At 44.0% G+C, this 23,112-nt stretch overlaps 1 protein-coding gene and 1 pseudogene across 1 annotated transcript in view; one reads left to right on the top strand and one right to left on the bottom strand.

Moving 5' to 3' along the window:
- Nucleotides 1–12,509, bottom strand: part of LOC112073245 (cullin-associated NEDD8-dissociated protein 1-like) — a 22,272-nt gene extending 9,763 nt beyond the window's left edge. Inside the window, 13 exon segments of the mRNA XM_070440080.1 lie at nt 957–1,098; nt 1,357–1,650; nt 2,013–2,015; nt 2,943–3,030; nt 3,032–3,098; nt 3,457–3,513; nt 3,516–3,530; nt 3,533–3,562; nt 4,890–5,158; nt 5,429–5,552; nt 5,911–6,065; nt 8,023–8,166; nt 12,324–12,509. Coding sequence (XP_070296181.1) covers nt 957–1,098; nt 1,357–1,650; nt 2,013–2,015; nt 2,943–3,030; nt 3,032–3,098; nt 3,457–3,513; nt 3,516–3,530; nt 3,533–3,562; nt 4,890–5,158; nt 5,429–5,552; nt 5,911–6,065; nt 8,023–8,166; nt 12,324–12,391 — 1,456 coding nt within the window. The 5' untranslated portion in view covers nt 12,392–12,509.
- Nucleotides 12,510–16,745: 4,236 nt separating this feature from the next.
- LOC112073244 (protein SEC13 homolog) lies at nt 16,746–20,057 on the top strand (annotated as a pseudogene).
- Nucleotides 20,058–23,112: the final 3,055 nt, after the last annotated feature.

The following is a 23,112-nucleotide window of genomic DNA, read 5'->3' as shown; positions in this document are numbered from 1 at the left end:
ACGTGTGAGTGAGGTTACCGCAGGGATGAGAGGTGGTATGTGAGAGGATTACCAGGGATAGAAGTGGGTGGTTATGAGAGATTACCAGGAAGATGGAGGTGGTATGTGAGGGTGTGAGTGAGGTTACCAGGGATGAGAGGTGGTATGTGAGAGAATTACCAGGGATGAGAGATGGTTAGGTGTGAGTGGTGTGAGCGTGAGGTTACCAGGAATGAGAGTGTATGGAGGGTGTGAGTTGAGGTTAACCAGGGATCAGATATGGTTATGTGAGGGTTGTGAGTGGGTTACAGGATGAGAGGTGGTATGTGAGGGTGTGAGTGAGGTTACCAGGGATGAGAGTGGTATGTGAGGGCTGTGAGTGAGGTTACCAGGGATGAGAGGTGGTATGTGAGGTGTGAGTGAAGTTACAGGGATCAAGATGGTATGTGAGGTGTGAGTGAGGTTTACCAGGGATTAGAGGTGGTATGTGAGCCTGTGAGTGAGGTTACCAGAGATGAGAGATGGTATGTGAGGGTGTGACGTGAGGTTACCAGGGAATGAGAGGTTGGTATGTGAGGTTGAGTGAGACTTACCCAGGGATCAGAGATGGTAATGTGAGGTAGTAGAGTGAGGTTACAGGAGCTAGAGGTGGTAGTGAGCTTGTGAGTGAGGTTACCAGAGATGAGAATTTGGTATGTGAGGTGTGATGTGAGGTTACCAGGGATTGAGAGGTGGTAGGTGAGGGTGTGAGTGAGGTTACCAGGGACTTGAGAGGTTGGTATGTGAGGGTGTGAAGTGAGATTACACAGGGATGACGAGGTGGGTATGTGAGGTGTTGAGTGAGTTACAGGATGAGAGGTGGTGATGTGAGGGTGGAGTGAGAACCAGCCGGATCAGAGGATGGGTATTGGTATGTGAGGGTGTGAGTGAGGTTACCAGGGATGAGAGATGGTATGTGAGGGTGTGAGTGAGATTACCAGGGATCAGAGATGGTATGTGTTTTCCCAGGGCTCCTGGCAGTACGTTGGCCAGCTCTGTCAGCAAACTGAAACAGCCCTGTCTAGACTTCATGCTCTTCTCCTTCAGCTGCTTGTGGAGAGCCTTCACTACTGTGGGGACCTGGGAAATAACAAATAAAGCACTGAGAAACACCTCAAACGAATGAAAGCTCACAAAAAAACGTACTGAAATATGTCTCCTAATTCACCTTGTGATCTCTGTATTGTGATATACACAATATTGTATTACTGTATGCCCTGCTGCGGTCTTGGATGAGGACCCACTTTAAAAGGCATTTTATCCCCATGAGACTAACGTGGTTGAATAATGGTTAGAAAAACAACAACAAAAACAACAACAAAAAGCAAAACAAATTACCTGTTTCTTGAGCAGAGTGATGGCTGGGTCTTCTTTGACTCCAGGCTCTGCTGCTGTGGTGATGGGGCCCTGAGAAGGCCTGGTCTGTTTGAGTAAGGCAACGAAGGCTACAAAGATGTCTGTCTTGACGTTCTCCTCCCTCTCTTTAAACCGAGCCAGCAGGGTTGGTGCTACTGACCCATACAGCTCCACGAGCAGGTCTCTCCTGGTGCTGATCACAGCCTCCAGACACTTCACAGACGACCTGCGTACCTTCCAGCTCATGTCGTCATCGTCACTGTACTCGTCATCTGACTCTGCACGGGAAAAGAACGTTGACTTTGTTCCACTGTCCATACACGCATACCATATTACAATTAATGTCCAATAGATTGCATTTCAATTCCCTAAATTCCCTTACCCTAACCCTTACCTTAACCCTTACCTTAACCCTAACCCTTACCCTAACCCTAACCCTTACCTTAACCCTAACCTTAACCCTAACCCTTACCCTTACCTTACCCTTACCCTAACCTTACCCCAAACCTGACCCTGACCCTAACCCTGACCCTAACTCTAACCCTGACCCTAACTCATAACCTGACCCTAACCCTAATCCCAAACCTAACCCTGACCCTAACTCTAACCTGACTCTAATCCCAAACCTGACCCCTTACCCCCTAACCTTACCTACCCCAAACCTGACCCTAACCCTGACCCTAACCCTGACCCTAAAACCTAACCCCAAACCTGACCCTAATCCCAAACCTGACCCTAACTCTAACCCTGATCCCAAACCTGACCCGTAACTCTAACCCCAAACCTGACCCTAACTCTAACCCCAAACCTGACCCTAACACCGAACCTGACCCCTAACCCTAACCCCAAACCTGACCCTAACTCTAACCCCAAACCTGACCCTAACTCTAACCCCAAACTGACCCTAACTCTAACCCAAACCTGACCCTAACCCTAACCCCAAACCTGACCCTGATCCCAAACCTGACCCTAACTCTAACCCCAAAACCTGACCCTAACTCTAACCCCAAACCTGACCCTAACTCTAACCCCAAACTTGACCCTAACCCTAACCCCAAAACTTGACCCTAATCCTAAACATGACCCTAACCCTAACCCCAAACCTGACCCTAATCCCAAACCTGACCCTAACCCCAAACCTGACCCTAACCCCAAAACCTGACCCTAACTCTAAACCCCAAACCTGACCCTAACTCTAACCCCAACCCTGACCCTAAATCCCAAACCTGACCCTAACCCTAAAACCCCAAACCTGACCCTAACCCTAAACCCCAAACCTGACCCTAACTCTAACCCCAAACCTGACCCTAACCCTAACCCCAAACCTGACCCTAACCTAACCCCAAACCTGACCCTAATCCCAAACCTGACCCTAAACCCTAACCCCCAAACCTGACCCCTAACCCTAACCCCAAACCTGACCCTAATCCCAAAACCTGACCCTAACCCCAAACCTGACCCTAACTCTAACCCAAACCTAACCCTAACCCAAAATCTTGACCCTAACTCTATTTAATAATTGCATATCAGCATAGCTGCTGTTGATAGTTTGTTGATAGTTTGAGTACCTGGTCCTCATCCTCTCCGTCCTCTGTGTCCATGGACTCATCCCCGTCCTCATCCCCGTCCTCATCCACATCATAGTTGTAGTTGGGTCATAGGTGATGACCTCAGACACAGCTTGATCACCGTGGATATGTGAGGGGACATCTCCTTGGGCGCATCTTATATAGAAAATAACAGATCAACTATTTAACTATTTAGTAGTTATGGGTCTGTTTTCCATCTGTAATCTAATCTTGTGTGGCTCTGGTTAGCTAGTAATGGTGGAATAAATCACAAGAGAGAAACGTCAAGAAGAGAGAGCGAGAGGACAGCGAGACAGAGACAGAAGAGACAGAGAGAGAGAACACAGAGAGACACTGAGAGAGGAGAGAGACAGAGAGAGAGAGAGAGAGACAGAAGAACACAGAGAGACACTGAGAGAGAGAGAAGACAGAGAGAGAGAAGGAGAGAGACAGAGAGACAGAGAGAGAGAGACAGAGAGACACTGAGAGAGAGAGAGAGATTGAGTTGATTCACTAGAGTTTTTTTACCTGCGGACGAAGGCTTCAAAGGCCTGGAAGCAGTACTCCCTGATTCATCATCCTCCACACGCAGAACGTCATCACCATGGGGATGATCTTCTCTAGTGCTCACCTGGAACAGGAGCAATACCACAACCACTTACCAGACTGTCCAATACAATGCTGCTCTCTGGTGACTAAAAGTTCAACAATCTCCATTGCAACCACGTGACAGATATCAAGATGTTTAGTAAAAAAAATGACTTGGATGTCATTTCATTCCAGAACTCTAATAAAAAAAACACTAAATTCAACAATCAAGCTTAAAAAACTGATCCCCAGCCCACCTCACCCTACCCTCTACCCTGTTGAACAGCACCTCACCCTACCCTCTGCCCTGTTGAACATCACCTCACCCTACCCTCTACCCTGTTGAACATCACATCACCCTACCCTGTTGAACAGCACCTCACCCTACCCTCTACCCTGTTGAACAGCACCTCACCCTACCCTCTGCCCTGATTGAACATCCCTCACCCTTACCCTCTACCCTGTTGAACAGCACCTCACCTACCTCTACCCTGTTGAACATCACCTCACCCTAACCTCTACCCTGTTGAACAGCACCTCACCCTACCCTCTACCCTGTTGAACATCACCTCACCCTACCCTCTACCCTGATGAACAGCACCTCACCCTACCCTCTACCCTGTTGAACAAGCACCTCACCCTACCCTCTACCCTGTTAAACAGCACCTCACCCTGCCCTGTTGAACATCACCTCACCCTACCCTCTACCCTGTTGAACAGCACCTCACCCTACCCTCTACCCTGATGAACAGCACCTCACCCTACCCTCTTAACATCACTCACCCACTCTACCCCGTTGAACAGCACCTCACCCTACCCTCTACCCTGTTGAACAGCACCTCACCCTACCCTCTACCCTGATGACAGCCACCTCACCCTACCCTCATTTGAACATCACCTCACCCTACCCTCTACCCCTGTTGAACAGCACCTCATCCTACCCCTACCCTGTTGAACAGCACCTCACCCTACCCTCTCCTGCCTGTTGAACATCGCCCTCACCCCATCTAAGGCTAGCTAGCCTGCCTCACCGACTCGATGCCCTCTCCGCCTGTTGAACACACCCCACCCTACCTGATCCTGCCGTTGAACATCCCTCACCCCATGCTAAGGCTAGCTAGCTGCCTCACCGACTCGATGCCCCTCCTGCCTTTGAACAGCACCTACACCCGTACCCTCTCCCTGCCTGTTGAAACATCACCTCACCCCATGCTAAAGGCTAGCAGCTGCCTCACCGACTCGATGCCCTCTCCTGCCTGTGAACATCACCTCACCCCATGCAAGGCTAGCTAGCTGCCTCACCGACTCGATGCCCTCTCCGGCCTGTTAAACATCACCTCACCCCATGCTAAGGCTAGCTAGCTGCCTCACCGACTCGATGCCCTCCCTGGCGGCTGACGGTGGCCAGACACTGGATGTAGGTGCGTGTGGTGGAGGTCTGCTGTCCTCGGCCTAGCTCAGCCAGCAGGTGCTCAGTGAGCTGGGTGAAGAGAGTCGTGCTGCAGCTGGGCACCAGGTGACCCAGGGCCATGATAGCCCTCTTCCTCACAGCCATACGGGGGCTGGTCAGCTGGGGGAGCAGGCTGGTCAGGATGGATGCATGGAAGCTGATCAACGTACCACTCAACCTATAAGGTTGAACAGAGAGGGTTCAGGATCAGATTTGAGTCAACAACATTATGTAACATTCTTTCAAATATCTGAGCTGTGCTTGATTTCTCAAGTACAATGGAACCAGTGGCATAGTCCCAAAACTCTAAATGTAATTAAAAACACTTCAATACTAGAATTGACCTGTATTTGATCCAGATCTGTATAGGATAATTACTGGTCATTATGGAGTCTTCTGCTTAAAAAAAAAATCATGTTTTATAACACTCTAGAAAAGCAGTACTTACCTTCCCAACATGTCCGACAGGATGTCCAAGGCCTCCAGTTGAACAGAAACATCCTCCTGTTTCCCCATGGCTCCTATCAACTGAGATGTGATCTTCTTACACACGTTGGCAGTCAAGCTCTGACCTGGTCATTCAAAGCAAAAAGAGGAATTCTAGAACTGTATAGTTTTCTGCGTTCAGATTCTCTACCCTTCTACTGAAGTGTGCACGTGTAGGCTACACTACCTGGCCCAATCCCAAATTAACCACTAAGCCCTAAAACCTAAGGTTTAAGGGTGCATTTTGGGATTGGGCACCTGTCATGGATTTAACAATGGTGAACATTTCCTCCAGTCATTGCTTTCACCAATCCAATTCGCTACATGGTTATCTGACATAATATAATAAACTCTCAATGTACAGTTTCCATTTCAGAGTTCCTCCTCYGAGGAGAACCATACTGTGGTGTAGCTTGTACAACAACAACAAAAAGAGACTGATACCTGCGGAGCATGGAGGCAGCTCAGCGATGACTGTCTTCAGACCCATACTGGAGATGTCTCTGAGTTGTTCCTTGTCTGACATCATGTTAGAGCAGAGAATATCCACCATGATCTCCACCTGGTACTCTTTCACCTTGCTCACCAAGGGACCCAGACTGCAGCAGAGAGACACAAATTATTACCCAACTAACCGTTTGAATAAAATAAAAAGATGTTATATCTGCAAGTGCTCCTTGAGAAAGACTTAACTATCAACATGTCTATGACTTTAACAAAATCTGAAATACCTTGTGACACACAGGAGATTTTATTTAACCTTTTTTAACTRAGCAAGTCAGTTAATTAGGGACAGGGGGCAGCATTTTCACTTTTGGATGAATTGGTGCCCAAATTGAACGGCCTCCTACTCTGTCCCAGATGATAATATTACATTTACATTTTAGTCATTTAGCAGACGCTCTTATCCAGAGCGACTTACAGTAGAGTGCATACATTTTATTACATTTTTACATACTGAGACAAGGATAAATATATGCATATTATTATTACTATTGGATAGAAAACACTCTGAAGTTTCTAAAACTGTTTGAATTATGTCTGTGAGTATAACAGAACTCATATGGCAGGCAAACTTCCAAACAGGAAGTGAAAATTCTGAAAAGGGTCGATGTGAAAGTCATCGCCTATTCAAATCCCTGTAATTTATGGATCTGTTTGCACTTCATACGCCTTCCACTAGATGTACAGTCGTAGAACGTGGATGAAGCCTCTAGTGTGATGTGGGGCTGGATGGGAGCTATTTGAGTCACTGGTCTGGCAGATTGCCAGTTCTGGTCACGCACACTAGACATTGGATGCCAATGTGTGCCATTACTTTTACAGACATGAAGAAATGCTCCGGTTGATGTTTATTGGTATATATGATAACAACATCCTGAAGATTGATTCTCACTAAGTTTGACCAGTTTATTCGACTTGTAATATAACTTTTTGAAGTTTGTCCCGACGTTTGCTTTCACTTGCGCAAGTGTTTGGACACGTGTACTACATGCTAGCTAAAGTTGCTAATTCGACATAAGTAATGGACATTAATGCAAACAACGATTTATTGTGAACTAGGATTCCTGGCACTTGCATTCTGATAAAGATCATCAAAGGTAAGGGATATTTATGATGTAATTTCGTATTTCTGTTGACTCCAACATGGGGAGAAATGTTGTTTCTATCTGAGCGCGGTCTCAGATTATTGCAATGGTGTGCTTTTTACTAAAGTTTTTTTTTTTTTTAATCTGACACAGCGGTTGCATAAGAACCAGTGTATCTTTTAATTATTGTAAAACATGTATCTTTCATCAAAGTTTATGATGAGTATTTCTGTTATTTTGACATGGCTCTCTGTAATTACTCGGATATTTTGAGGGGCATTTCTGAACATGGGCCAAATGTAAACCAAGATTTGTGGCTATAAATATGCCATTATCGAACAAAACATAAATGTATTGTGTAACAATGAATGTCACATGAGTGTCATCTGATGAAGATGTTAAAGGTTAGGTGACTAATTTTATCTCTATTTTCTGGTTTTGTGGAAAGCTTCTTTGCTGGGAAAATGGCTGTGTGTTTTTTTTGATATTGGTGGTAAGCTATACATAAATACATTGTTGTGTTTTCGCTGTAAAACCTTTTTAAATCGGACACGATGGGGTGAATTAACAAGATGTGTATCTTTCATTTGCTGTATTGGACTTGTTAATGTGTGAAAGTTAAATATTTCAAAAAAATATTTTTGAATTTCGCGCGCTGCCTTTTCAGCGGAATGTTGGAGGGGGTTCCGCTAGAAAGGTTAAAGAACAAATTCTTATTTACAATGACGGCCTATCCCGGCCAAACCCTAACCCGGACGACACTGGGCCAATTGTGCGCCACCCCATCACGGCCGGTTGTGATACAGCCTGGAATCRAACCAGGGTCTGTAGWGACACCTCTAGCACTGAGATGCAGTGCCTTAGACCGCTGCGCCACTCAGAAGCCCGAGTGGTGATGMCTTGTGTATTTTAACACTTTACAAACACAATGGTTATTATAAAGAGAGACATGCCAACATTAGCCTACCACTTGACAGCCAGATTCTGCACCTCTCCATTCTTATCTTCCAGTAGCTTCAGAAGCATGGTGACCACCTTCTTCTCGCTGTCTTCATCCAACTTGATAGAATCCTTCTGAAGCTCCATCATCAGGTCATTGGTGGCCATGAAGCTGGAGGAAAAGATGAGTCCAACATGACCGTTATTCTAGTAACAAAGTTATCTTTTGTATTGTAATGTATTTTAGACAGTATTACTATATTATTATTATTATTATTATTTTATTTAACTAGGCAAGTCAGTTAAGAACAAATTCTTATTTACAATGACGGCCTAGGAACAGTGGGTTAAGTGCCTTGTTCAGGGGCAGAACGACAGATTTGTACCTTGTCAGCTCGGGGATTCGATCTTGCAACCTTTCGGTTACTAGTCCAATTATGGCCATGAACGTGGAGGAAATGAGTCCACTATCTGTTTTGGATCTCACAAAATGAACAATATACAGTATATATATGTAACGGATGTGAAATGGCTAGCTAGTTAGCGGGTACATCTCACCAATAGGAGGAACATATACGGTTATTCAGGTGGCGACAAATATAAAGTAATTTAGTCAGGCCATACAAACTACATTTTGTGCAAGTTCTTCGCACCCTTAAAAAGATTGCCAGCAGATGTCCTCGTTAAAATAATTAATGGCTAGGTACACGCCCCATTTCAAATTGGACGGGAAAAAAGGCGAGATATTATATGGAAAAGAGAGGGAATAGGCCAGAGAGGAAATCACATTGTATGGTTTTTATATTTGAAATTTCTTATTTTATAAAATGGGCAGAAGTTAAAAGCCATGGTAAGGAATAAAAAAAAGTATCTTGAGATCATAAAAGTTTGTGGTAGGGTCTCAATGACGTTTTTGGGTTATACCTTACCTTTGTTGGCAAGGTGACAGCTTCAGGTCGCCAAACGTTTCTGTAAGTCCTTCACAAAAGGATTTCACCACTGTTGACTAAGGTATTTTGGGCCCATAGTTGCCTCTGCCCTTATGGCAGATCTCCCTCTAGAGCAAGTGATGTTTTGGGCTGTGCTTGGCAACGGACGGACTTTCAACTCCCTCTTAATGTATTTTTTCTTCTATTGTTAAATTTCTTCTAAGGGTTGAAGACTCTGGAGACTTGTGCCTTTAGGTCCACCCTCTAACATAGGATCTTCCCGCAACCCCATTGCTTCTTCTCTATTAGACCACAGAACCACTCGCTCGTTTGCCCCGCGTTGGGGTGCGGGTGAATAAAAGTTATAAAAGAAGGAGAAAATCAAAAACGATGCTCCAAATGCTGAAGACCCAGACCAGTTTCATCTTCAATGCCCTATAGCTGAAATCCGAGAAGGAGGTTTTCACTCAATCTCACGTAAACATGGCACCCAAATATACCTCTTTCTGCTCCTTTTTTACATGCAAAGGGGATCATCGTCCTGGTCCTTTGCAGAAAAACACCCCAACATGAATGTTTCCACCCATGCTTCACAGTAGATGAGTGGTGTTGGATGGATGCAACTGCAGCAATTCCCTTGTGGGTCCCTACCCACAAACACGACGATTGAGTATTTTTACCAAACCACAGTATATAATTGGTTAAGAGAAATAATTAAACAAAATAAGGAAACCCTTGACTCATATTCATACCACATTTTCTCAATCCAAATCTATCTTTCTAGGAAATCACTTCCCAATATGGACCAATCACATAAAAGCAACTTAGACAGAGCCCTGGACAGTACGGCTTAAGCAGGGGGACCACGTTGCGGTCACTGCAGGGACCTTTTTTTGTAGTCGCCTTGGGGGCGGGCGTATGTGTGTACTGATGGGTAGGGCTTGTTACTTTGTCGCGGCAGCTCCTCTTCAGGTCATTCACTAGGTCCCCCGTGTGGTCTGGATTTTTGCTCACCGTTCTTGTGATCATTTTGACCCCACGGGATGATCTGCGTGGAGCCCCAGATCGAGGAGATTATCAGTGGTCTTGTATATGTCTTCCATTTCCTAATAATCTGCTCCAACAGTTATTTCTTCAAACCAAGCTGCTTTACCTATTGCAGATTCAGTCTTCCCAGCCTGGTGGCAGGTTCCTACAATTTTGTTTCTGGTGCCTTTGACAGCTCTTTGGTCTTGGCATAGGGAGTTTGTTTGACTGTTGAGGTTGTGGACAGGTGTCTTTTATACTGATAACAAGTTCAAACAGGTGCTATAATCAGGTAACGAGTGGGAGGACAGAGGAGCCTCTTAAGAAGAAGTTACAGGTCTGTGAGAGCCAGAAATCTTGCTTGTTTGTATAGGACCAAATACTTTTTCCACCATAATTTGCAAATAAATTCATCAAAATCCTACAATGTGATTTTTTCTGAATTTTTTTTTGCCTCATGTTTGTTGTCATAGTTGAAGTGCTACCTATGATGAAAATTACAGGCCTCTCTCATCTTTTTTAAGTGGGAGAACTTGCACAATTGATGTGACTAAATACTTTTTTTGCCACTGTATACATTTAAGTTGAGTCAGAAGTTTACATACACCTTAGCCAAATACATTAAACTCAGTTTTTCCAATTCTGACATTTAATCCAGTAAAAATTCCATGTCTTAGGTCAGTTAGGATCACCACTTTATTTTAAGAATTGAATGTCAGAATAATAGTAGAGAGAATTCAGCTTTTATTTCTTTCATCACATTCCCAGTGGGTCAGAAGTTTATGTATCAATTAGTATTAGGTAGCATTGCCTTTAAATAGTAATTTGGTCAAACGTTTTGGGTAGCCTTCCACAAGCTTCCCAACATAAGTTGGGTGATTTTGGCCCATTCCTCCTGACAGAGCTGGTGTACTGAGTCAGGTTTGAGGCCTCCTTGCTCGCACGCCTTTTTCAGTTCTGCCCACAAATTTTCTATAGGATTGAGGTCAGGGCTTTGTGATGGCCACTCCAATACCTTGACTTTCTGTCCTTAAGCCATTTTGCCACAACTTTGGAAGTATGCTTGGGTCAAGTCCATTTGGAAGACCCATTTGCAACCAAGCGTTAACTTCCTGACTGATGTCTTGAGATGTGGCTTCAATATATCAAAAGAAAATTCTCCTCATGATCCATCTATTTAGGTGAAGTTCACCACTCCCTCCTGCACCCCACAAACATGATGGCATTATGGCCAAACAGTTATTATTTTTGTTTCATCAGACCAGAGGATATTTCTCCAAAAAGTACGATCTTTGTCCCATGTGCAGCTGCAAACCTAGTCTGGCTTTTTTATGGCGGTTTTGGAGCAGTGGTTCTTCCTTGCTGAGCGGCCTTTCAGGTTATGTCGATATAGGACTCGTTTTACTGTGGATATAGATATTTTGTACCTGTTCCTCCAGCATCTTCAACAGGTCCTTTGCTGTTGTTCTGGGATTTGCGCTTTCGCACCAAAGTACGTTCATCTCTAGGAGACAGAACGCGTCTCCTTCCTGAGCGGTATGACAGCTGCGTGGTCCCATGGTGTTTATACTTGCATACTATTGTTTGTACAAATGAACGTGGCACCTTCAGGCATTTGGAAATTGCTCCCAATGATGTACCAGACTTGTGGAGGTCTACAATTTTTTTCTGAGGTCTTGGCTTTATTCTTTTTGATTTTCCCATGATGTCAAGCAAAGAGGCACTGAGTTTGAAGGTAGGCCTTGAAATACATCCACAGGTACACCTCCAATTGAAAAAAATTATGTCAATTAGCCTATCAGAAGCTTCTAAAGCCATGACATAATTTTCGGGAATTTTCCAAGCTGTTTAAAGGCACAGTCAATTTAGTGTATGTCAACTTCTGACCCACTGGAATTGTGATACAGTGAATTATAAGTGAGATACTCTGTCTGTAAACAATTGTTGGAAAAATGACTTGTGTCATGCACAAAGTAGATGTCCTAACCGACTTGCCAAAACTATAGTTTGTTAACAAGAAATTTGTGGAGTGGTTGAAAAACGAGTTTTAATGACTCCAACCTAAGTGTATGTAAACTTCGACTTCAACTGTATATTCTATTCTACCTCTTATTTTCATGGCAAATTTATTTTATCATAACGTTATTATAGTTATGCATTTAATCTGTAATAATAGCCTAATCTACACTAAGCATATCATTTGAATAGGTGAGATACGTTATAGGCCWGTTTTAAAGTCATTAGTAATAAACGTAGGCAAAAATACTTAGTGGCAGACTGACACACAAACAAAATGACAGTCATTGTTGATAGCCCATATTATTACTGTCATCCCACACGCAAACATGCATTGCAAATCACTCGGCCTTCTTACCGAAAGTCTTTGTCAGTAGATGTCATTTTCTCCAACAGATTGGAGATATGGTAGGAGATATTCGACATCTTGACTACCAATTACAGTTAATKTATATATGATAAAAGTTGAATGAATAACTTTGAAAGAGTGTAGCAGAAGTTTCAGCCGGAGAACATGGCGAGAGACAGGGTGGCAATAGTGACGAGCTAASTTTGGACAAGAACAAACTGGGAAACATGACACTTTCAGGGTTCGTTATAAATAGGCACGACCGTGTTATGAGTGAGTCGAGAATGAATTCGTAGTTTATACTGACACCTGGTGGAACCAATCAGGAACCAGCGCACGGAAAGGTTTTTCTTCCTTAARTTGTAMATTTTCTCGAAATCTAATGGCACAATCTATATTCGAGCCAGTGTCTTAAGTAGTTGAACATGTTATTACTCCAACCTCTTGAAAGTGACAAACTGACACGTTTTCATTTTCGTCAAAAAACAACTTTATATCGAAAGACGCGCGGTGCGTAGCGAGACGACCGTTAGACCCGATGACTTGATTCTACGCATGAGTTTAGCTAGCCAACGTCGCTATGCAACCCAGTCTCTCGTTAGTAGTACATAAAAACATTGTGCTAATTCGTAAATATAGTACATAATTAATGAGCGACTGGGTTGCGCCATGGCATCGCCTACAAATGTGATCGGAGAAGCAGTTCAATTCAATGGCCTTCATTGGCATGGGAAGCATATGTTACATTGCCAAAGCAAGTAAAATAGATAATAATAATTTGTATTTATTTTTTATTTCACCTTTATTTAACCAGGTAGGCAAGTTGAGAACAAGTTCTCAATAATAATACGTTTCAAAAGAATAGAGACATTTCAAATGTCATATTATGGCTATGTACAATGTTATAACAATGTGCAAATAGTTGAAGTAGAAAAGTGTGTGCCTATCTTCATATTGTACTGTCTTTGGTACTGTATTTGAGCTGGATCCTATCCAAATTAAGACTTCCGGTGTTTCAGATTTKTACCTTCAAAAATAAAAGTCCACAGTAAACGCTATGTGTATGATAGGAATTAATCCATCTGGRCATCATGCTTAAGACATAACAGACCACGTCAATACAGATCAAAAGTTGCAGTCATATCAAATCAGTCAAGGTACCGTTAGTAGTAGACTAAGTATAGCTAGATACAGTTTTACAGGGCAATGGAATTAAGATAATAAACGACCCGTTCAAAATCAAATCAATGACACCCAGTCAACTATAGTAATTAGAGGCTGGCTGTCAAATCAAATCAAATCGTATTAGTCACATGCGCCGAATACAATAGTGAAATGCTTACTGACGAGCCCTTAACCAACAATGCAGTTTAAAAAAAATACGGATAAGAAATAAAAGGGACAAGTAAAGAAAGAGCAGCAGTAAAATAACAATAGMGAGACTATATACAGGGGGGTACAGAGTCAATGTGCAGGGGCGCCGGTTAGTTGAGGTAATATATAGGTAAAGTTATTAAAGTGACTATGCACAGATGATAACAACAGAGACTATATGAAAGACAAACACACGGGATGATCAGATAGCTAGCTAACGTTAGTTACAACGACACATTTTTAATAGCGTTACAGGAGATACAGCGCCTTCAAAAAGTTCTCACCCTACATTTTAAATGAATTAAATTGAGATTTTGTGTCACTGGCCTACACACAATACCCCATAATGTCAAAGTGGAATTACGTTTTCAGACATTTTTACAAAATCATTAAAAATGAAAAGCTGAAATATCTTGAGTCAATAAGTATTCAACCCCTTTGTTATGGTAAGCTTAAATAAGTTCAGGGTCGAGTTTACTCACTAGAGTACCTAGAACACAGAACAGGTGAGTTTGTTTATGTTTAGAGAATAATTTGTCATACACCAATGAATAAATAAAGGTTAATGAGATGTTTTTTTTACTAAAACGTGGGGGGCATTTATTTTGAACATTTACGAAACTCCGTGAACCGGAAGTAATTTTTTAGTGTTGCTGGGGAGATGCTAATATTTGTTGCCACGTCGGATCAGAAAACAATTCTTGATGATATATCAAAACCGAGATCAATTGTTAACAGGGTTACACGATTTGGAGTGCTATTCCTCTGTTTAGCGACAACAACAAAAAGTATTACAATACTAATCAATTGTGGTAAGTAGCGGAACATTTCTGGTTCRTTCAAACATCAGTTAACAGTAGTGAGATAGCCAGTCACCGGTTGGTAACTAACGCTAGCTTGCCAAGTTGCAAAAGTTTACAAGTGTCTTTTTCACAGAGATTTTAGTTTTTTACTAGTATTTAATTAACTGGACCACTAAATATACGGTTATATCTGTTCCAATCTTTCGTAAATTATTGTATGCGTTCTCTATAATTTAGTTAGCAGCTCATGTAACACTGAAGAATGTGGCGTTCCAGCTATCTGATCATCCCTTCTGTTTGTCTTGTCATATAGGTTTCCGTCATCAACACGGTGGACACCTCCCRTGAGGACATGATCGTGAGTCAAGTTCCTCATCAATGAACTGTGAACTCTGTGACAGCCAGCAATATTAGCTAACTACACTGAACAGTTACAGTTCATATAAGGAAATCAGTCAGTASTCTATGGATTTCACATGACTGRGGATCAGTGGAGGCTGGTGGGGGGAGCTATACGAGGATAGGCTAATTAATGGCTGAAATGGAACGGTATCAAACATGGAAACCACATGTTTGACTCTATTCTATTAATTCCATTCCAGCCATTACAACGAGTCCAGCCTCCTATAGCTTCTCCCACCACTGCTGGGAACAGAGATATATCTGTTGGTCACAGATACCTTAAAAAAAGGCATGGGCATGGATCAGAAACCCAGTCACTGTGTTGTGCCCATCATTTACCTCATGCGGCACGACATGTCCTTTGCATAGAGTTGATCAGGCTGTTGATTGTGGCCTGTGTAATGTTGTCCCACTCCTCTTCAATGGCTGTGCGAAGTTGCTGGATACTGTCAGGAACTGGAACACGCTGTCGTACACGTCAATCCAGAGCATCCCAAACATGCTCAATGGGCGACATGTCTGGTGAGTATGCAGGCCAGGGAATTGTGTACAGATCCAGGGATTGTGTAAAGATCCTTGTGACATGGGGCCCAGCATTTTTCATGCTGAGCCATGAGATGATGGCAGCAGATGAATGCCACAACAATGGACCTCAGTATCTCGTCACGGTATCTCTGCATTCAAATTACCATCGATAAAATGCAATTGTGTTTGTTGTCCGTAGCTCATGCCTGCCCATACCATAACCCCACCACCCGCGTGGGGCACTCTGTTCACAACGTTGACATCCGCAAACCGCTCGCCCACACGACGCCATACACGCCATACGACGCCATACACGCTGTCTACCTTCTGCCCGGTTGAAACCGGAATTCATCTGTGAAGAGCTCACATCTCCAGCGTTCCAGTGGCCATCGAAGGTGAGCATTTTCCCACTGAAGTCGGTTATGACTGCAGTCAAGTCAAGACCCTTGTGAGGACGACGGGTAGGAAGATTAGCTTCCCCGAGACTGTTTGTGACAGTTTGTGCAGAAATTCTTCGGTTGTGCAAACCCACAGTTTCATCAGCTGTCTGGGTGGCTGGTCTCAGATGATACCGCAGGTGAAGAAGCCGGATGTGGAGGTCCTGAGCTTGCATGGTTACACGTGGTCTGCGGTTGTGAGGCCGGTTGGCCGTACTGCCAAATTCTCTAAAACGATGTAGAAAAATGAACATTTAATTCTCTGGCAACAGCTCTGGTGGATAATCCTGCAGTCAGCATGCCAATTGCACGCTCCTTCAAAACGTGAGACATCTGTGGCATTGTGTTGTGTGACAAAACTGCACATTTTAGGGTGGTGTTTTATTGTYCCCAGCACAAGGTGTACCTGTGTAATGATCACATTGTTTAATCAGCTTCTTGATATGACACATTTGTCAGGTGGAAGGATTATCTTGGCAAATGAGAAATGCTCATTAACAGGGATGTCAACAAAATKTGTGAACACAATTTGAGAGAAATAAGCTTTTTGTGCCGGTGGAATATTTCTGGGACATTTTATTTCAGCTCATGAAACATGGGACCAGCACTTTACATGTTCCGTTTTATATTTTTTGGTTCAGTGTAGCTAAGATAGTTGACTGAGTGTCATTGATTTGATTTTGAATGAGTTGTGTATTAGGTTAATTCCATTGCCCTGTAAGTCTTTATCWAGTGTTCCTCACTCGACTGTTATGCAACAAACTATCCTCTGAATTGATTGTGTCTAGCTATGCCTTGTCTACTACTCACTATACCTTGACTGATTTGATATGACTGCGACCTTTGATCTGTCTTGATGTGGTCTGTTGTGTGTAAAGCATGATGCCCGGATGGATTACTACGGCAACAGACTGGCCACCTGCTCTTCTGACAGGTCTGTCAAGATCTTCCATGTGACAAATGGAGGACAGATCCTTGTGGCGGATTTGAGAGGGTAAGTGTGACCTAAATTAGTTCAGATCCATTGTAGTTCTTTGATCACAGTTCTTATCTTTGATTAGTTATTTAACCTAGTTATATATATTAATTTTCACCAGTGTGTGGATTGAGGGGACGATTTCTACCAATTGTCAGCTTAGTAGGAAAACATGTGATTGTGATGTTGGAACTTTTTTTTCACATTTTCAAACTCACATGGACGTATAATGTGGTTGTTTTATAATTCTCTCTCTCTCTCCACAGTCACAAGGGTCCTGTGTGGCAGGTGGCCTGGGCTCACCCCRTGTACGGCAACATCCTGGCCTCGTGTTCCTACGACAGGAAGGTGATCATCTGGGAGGAGGAGAACGGTACTTGGGACACGACTCCTCAGGTGAGAACCTCTCCTGTAACCACTTAACCCTTAATTGATCCTAGGGGCACGGAACCTTGGCTGACCCTTGACCCTGTGCTTACAACCCCTTTTGGGGGTTTGTAGATCTCAGGGGATTAGGTTAAAAGGCAAGCAAAATAAGCATTTCTGTGGACTGTAAAGAAAATGGACAATAATGTATTCTTCTGGGAAGAACTGGGAAATATACCAGTTGAGTTCACATGTAAAAGATCTGTGAATTTTGTTGTATGTTATTGGTTGTTATAAACCGGGTGGTACGAGCCCTGAATGCTGATTGGTGTATCATGCCGTGGTATATCAGACCSTATACCACGGGTATGACAAAAAAAAGTACTATTTACTGGTATAATTAYGTTGGTAACCAGTTTATAATAGCAATAAGGCACCTCGGGGGTTTGTGGTATATGGCCAATATACCACGGCTAAGGGCTGTATCCAGGCACTCCGCGTTGCGTCGTGCGTAAGACCAGCACATAACCGTGGTATATTGGTCATATACCACACCTCCTCAGGCCTTATTACTTAATTATCCCATTTATGTGTCTCCAGTGAATTCAGTGTGCTGGGGTCCATATGACTTTGGTCTGATCCTGGCCTGTGGCAGCTCAGACGGAGCCATCTCATTGGTCACCTGCTGTGGGGATCAACAGTGGAACATAAAGAAGATCAGCAGTGCATACACAGTGAGAACAACGTTTACGGGTTTAAATTCATGTACTTTTTCACCGTGTGGTCTGACGTTAAAACCCTACAGATTTCTTTTCTCGTGACCGTATCCTGTGTTCGTATGAATAAACCTGAATGCTTCAGACTGAAGTAGTTGACATTTTAATTGTTCGACATGTTGTAGTCGTATGAACAGGCTTTTTAAGCAGTCTGTCAATGTGACTGTGTGTTGTAACAACCCAATCGTCTGTCCTGTCAGATTGGCTGTAATGCAGTGAGCTGGGCTCCAGCGGTGGTGCCAGGTAGTMCGATAGACCAGCCGTCAGGTCTGAAAACCCAACTGCATCAAGAGGTTTGTCTCAGGAGGCTGTGACAACCTGGTCAAGCTCYGGAAGTAAGTCAAGGGGTCTTCTCTGTTAAAGTTTTATGCACAACACCACTATAGTTCTATAAAATCACAGAAAATATTCACTTACTTGCCGGAACATCTCTTATAGCCATAATTGTGTGAGCCACTTCATGGAAAGTGTTCCCAAATAGGTTCCTATGGTAAGTGAAGAATTGTCATATTAAATGGCTGCTAGACAGGTTTTGTATGTCTTCTTTCTTAGAGAGGAGGATGGCCAATGGAAGGAAGACCAGAAGCTGGAGGCTCACAGTGATTGGGTCAGAGATGTAGGCTGGGCTCCCTCCATAGGACTACCCAGCAGCACCATCGCTAGCTGCTCTCAGGTACGCCTCTACTACTATCAGAGAAAAACAGTGTTGGTGTTTGATTCAGGCTCATCTCATATGACCAACAAACTGCTGAAGGTCAATTCCAGTTTAGTTCATTCTGTTAATTCCAACAATTTGAAAAAGTGGCAGTTTTATTTAGAATAGAGAGGTTTTCTCCCTTAAATAAATGTCACTTCCTGAATTTAAATGGAGCTGAATACACAACCGCGTTCTATGATCTTGTAAGGTCTGTTGGGACCCTTGTGGACGGCAGTTTAAAATAAAACCGTTTTTGTTGTGGTCTTGTCTGCTAGTGTGGCTAAGACATTTTTCTCAAAACAAAAACTCTCTTGCTGTCTGTGTGCAGGACGGCAGGGTCTTCATCTGGACGTGTGACGGCCCTTCAGGCAACACGTGTGACGACCCTTCAGGCAACACGTGTGACGGCCCTTCAGGTAACACGTGTGACGGCCCTTCAGGTAACACGTGTGACGGCCCTTCAGGTAACACGGGGACGGCTAAACTGCTCCACAAGTTCAACGATGTGGTTTGGCATGTCAGCTGGTCCATCACTGGAAACATCCTGGCTGTGTCCGGAGGGGACAACAAGGTCAGCACACACACACACACACACACCAAGACAACAAGGTCAGCACACACACACACACACACACATACACACACCAAGACACCAAGGTCAGTACACACACACACCAAGATACTAAGGTCAGTACACACACACACACACCAAGATACTAAGGTCAGTACACACACACAGACACACACACACACACACCAAGACACCAAGGTCAGAGGTGAATTGTTTACTCGTTCGCTAGTGGGCCGGGCCGAATAAATAAACCTTTTTCAATGTCACAAATGTTGAAAGCGAAAATATGAAAGCAACTCTTTGTTCCCAGCAGTGATTTTGTTGGTGAAATGCCAGAAATGGGTAACATTTTGATCTGCAGCTATATGTATAATTCACGCCCACTTAGCAGAAGCTTTTATCCACAGCGACTCAGTGCTGTCACAAATGATCCCCTTGTTTGTCTTTAATTGTGACTGTCGTTGCCTGTCTCTAGGTGACTCTGTGGAAGGAGTCTGCGGGCGGCCAGTGGGCCTGCATCAGCGACGTCAACATGGGCCAGGGAGCCGTATCAACCATCACAGATGGAGCGGCGAGGGAACAGTGATCCAGGCACAGGAGGACATTCTACTCCTCCTCCTACCCCCACAGAGAATGAATGGGCTACTACTCCAGAGACTACTACCACCTAGCCTAGTCCCAGATATGGGCTAACTACCACCTAGTCCCAGATCTGGGCTAACTACCGCCTAGTCCCAGATCTGGGCTAACTACCACCTAGCCTAGTCCCAGATCTGGGCTAACTACCACCTAGCCTAGTCCCAGATCTGGGCTAACTACCACTAGCCTGTCAGCTTGGGCTTAATACGACCTAGCTAGTCCCAGATCTGGGCTAACTAACTAGCTAGTCCCAGATCTGGGCTAACTACCACTAGCTGTCCAGATCTGGGCTAACTACCACTAGCCTAGTCCAGATCTGGGCTAACTACACCTAGCCTAGTCCCAGATCTGGGCTAGCTAGCGAATACTACCATAGCCTGTCAGATCTGGGCTAACTACACCTAGCCTAGGTCCCAGATCTGGGCTAACTACACCTAGCTAGTCAGATCTGGGCTACTACCCACCTAGCTAGTCCAGATTGGGCTACTACGTAGCCTAGTCCAGATCTGGCTACTACACTAGCCTGCGCATAGATGGGCTAATACCATAGCTAGTCCAGAATCTGGGCTAACTACCGCATAGCCTGGTCCAGATCTTGGGCTAATACCCCTAGCCTGGTCCAGATCTGGGCTAACTAACAGCACCTAGCCTATGTCCCAGATTGGGCTATACCACTAGCCAGTCAGATCTGGGTAACTACCACTAGCTAGTCCCAGATCTGGGCTAACCTACACCTAGCCTAGTCCCGATTGGGCTACTACACCTAGGCTAGTCCAGATTTGGGCTAACTACGACTAGCCTAGTCCAGATCTGGGCTAACTACCCCTAGCCTAGTCCCAGATCTGGGCTACTAACATTAGCTAGTCCCCAGATCTGGGCTTACACTACATAGCCTAGTCCCAGATTGGGCTAACTACCATAGTAGTCCGAGATCTGGGTAACTACCCGAGCCTAGTCCCAGATCTGGGCTAACTAACCTAGGCTAGTCCAGATCTGGGCTAACTACCATACGCCTAGTCCCAGACTGGGCTAACTACCTAGCCTGGAGTCAGATCTGGGCTAACTACTACTAGCCTGAGTCCAGATCTGGGCTAACTACACCTAGCCTAGTCACGAGATCTGGGCTAACTACACCTAACCTAGTCCAGATCTGGGCTAACTACCACCTAGCCTAGTCCAGATCTGGGCTAACTACACTAGCTATGTCCAGATCTGGCTAACTAGACACTAGCCTAGTCCAGATTGGGCTAACTACACGTAGCCTGGTCCCAGATCTGGGCTAACTACACTAGCCTGGTCCAGATCTGGGCTAATACCACCTAGCCTGGTCCAGATCTGGGCTAACTACCACCGTAGCTGGTCCCAGATTGGGCTTAACTACCAGTCAGTAGAGAACTGGGCTAACTACACCTAGCCTAGTCCCAGATCTGGGCTAACTAATAGCCTGGTCCGAGATCTGGGTAACTACTACCTTAGCTAGTCCAGATATGGGCTAACTACCTAGCCTGGTCCAGATCTGGGCTAACTACTCTAGCCTAGTCCAGATTGGGTAACTACGCCAGTGGTCCAGATATGGGCTAATATGCTAGCCTGGTCCTGTAGATCTGGGTATACTGCCTGTTAAACTCAGGAGCAGCCCTTCTCGCTCTTTGTAACGGACCATTATTTTTTAATGACACTTTTTTTACAGACCGTTTAAGGTGTCATCGTCTCCGATGATCCAGCTTAATAGTTCTTCTATAAATTGATCCAATTTGTTTTGTTGGTCAGTAAAACACAGGATTGAGTCCCAAATGGACCCTCCTCCTATATAGTGCACTACTTTAGACAGAGCCCTATTCACTATATAGTGCACTATTTTTGGCATGTTTCGCAAATAGGTTTTGGCCTTTTATTTAGGGCTAGTATGCATTTGAGATGTGATCTGCATGGTTGTCATGAACTCCAGGTTTCCGCAGCTCCTGAACTTCAAGGTGTTAATAAATTATTAAATAATGAAGTGTTATTTTGTACTAGTTTGTTTTAATGATACTCGTCTATGCAAAATTATGCAAATGGAGGTTGAAATTAGAATATTTAAATGGTGAACATTGCAGGAAACAGTTTAAACCTGCTCAGACAAAGATTTATACTTGCTTGTCAAATATGAAACTGTTGAGATTTTCACAATTGATTGGTTAAAAGCGAGAATGTTACATTTTTTATGCTTTTCAAATGATTAAAAAATAACTTCAAAGGGAAAATCTTTATAGCTCAGCGGAAGATGTTGGATAATTAACGTAGTTCACTCAGGCGTTTACCATTGGGGAATAAAATTGCCTGTTCTGTCAGCATAACAGGTTGTGCTCGCTGGCTTTGGTCTGCCTTGTTATTTGACTACAATTGAACCAGAAAATAACAGCGAGTGGATTGTCTCGCTTCTGGCTCGGCTATTTATTCCACGCCAAGGCCTATTTGTGCTATAACAGATCCAACAGGGAGGGAAAAGCCAGTGTTCAGGGGCTTGATTGGTGACACTATTTACCCCAGCTGATAACACACTGACTCCAGTAATCAACTAATCATCGTCTCCAGTTTACAATACAATTAGTTTTGTCAGGTGTGTTAGCTAGCGCTGGAGAACCTGTGATACCAATAAGGCCCTCTAAGAACTGGAGTTGCCCATCCCTGCATCAGATGGTCAGACACTGTGGGAGTTTGATTATGCTGAAACCTGGGTGCACCGAGTTATGGCCTGTGTCGTGACTGGTGAGGGAGGAGCGCCCTTGACAAAACGGCGACAGTAATCTGCTCCTGCCTGGTGATTTTTAACAAGGAGCATGGTGATTGTTCAGGAACATGTCTTTTCCATAAATATTGTTTGAATTTTCAAACTAGTTTTCATGGGCAAGGCAGGTAAAACGCACATATTGGGGATTTTATCAAGAGCAAACCCTTAAACGTGAAAACTCGGAATCTTAAATCATAACTCCACGTGCCTGACATACGTCACTTTGTTTTGAGACTACTTCACCATCAGCTTTTGAGTGAGGCACACGGCTCATACCCGGGAGACAGCCAGGTAAAAACTGTCCGGGTAACCAGGCCACCTTAATTGAATCCCCTCATTGGTCGTGGTCCCATTACATTGCATCAACCAATGGTTGTGTGCCACGTCAAAGACTGTGCCGTCAGGCACCAGATTGCTATAACATGATGTGTTTAGCTGATATGTAAAATACCTATCCAGGCG

This window comes from Salvelinus sp. IW2-2015, unplaced genomic scaffold, assembly GCF_002910315.2.
Source record: "Salvelinus sp. IW2-2015 unplaced genomic scaffold, ASM291031v2 Un_scaffold2196, whole genome shotgun sequence".
Classification (NCBI taxonomy): Eukaryota; Metazoa; Chordata; class Actinopteri; order Salmoniformes; family Salmonidae; genus Salvelinus; species Salvelinus sp. IW2-2015.
The sequence above is the reverse complement of the archived record's forward strand: the minus strand, read 5'-3'. Positions and strand labels throughout refer to the sequence as shown.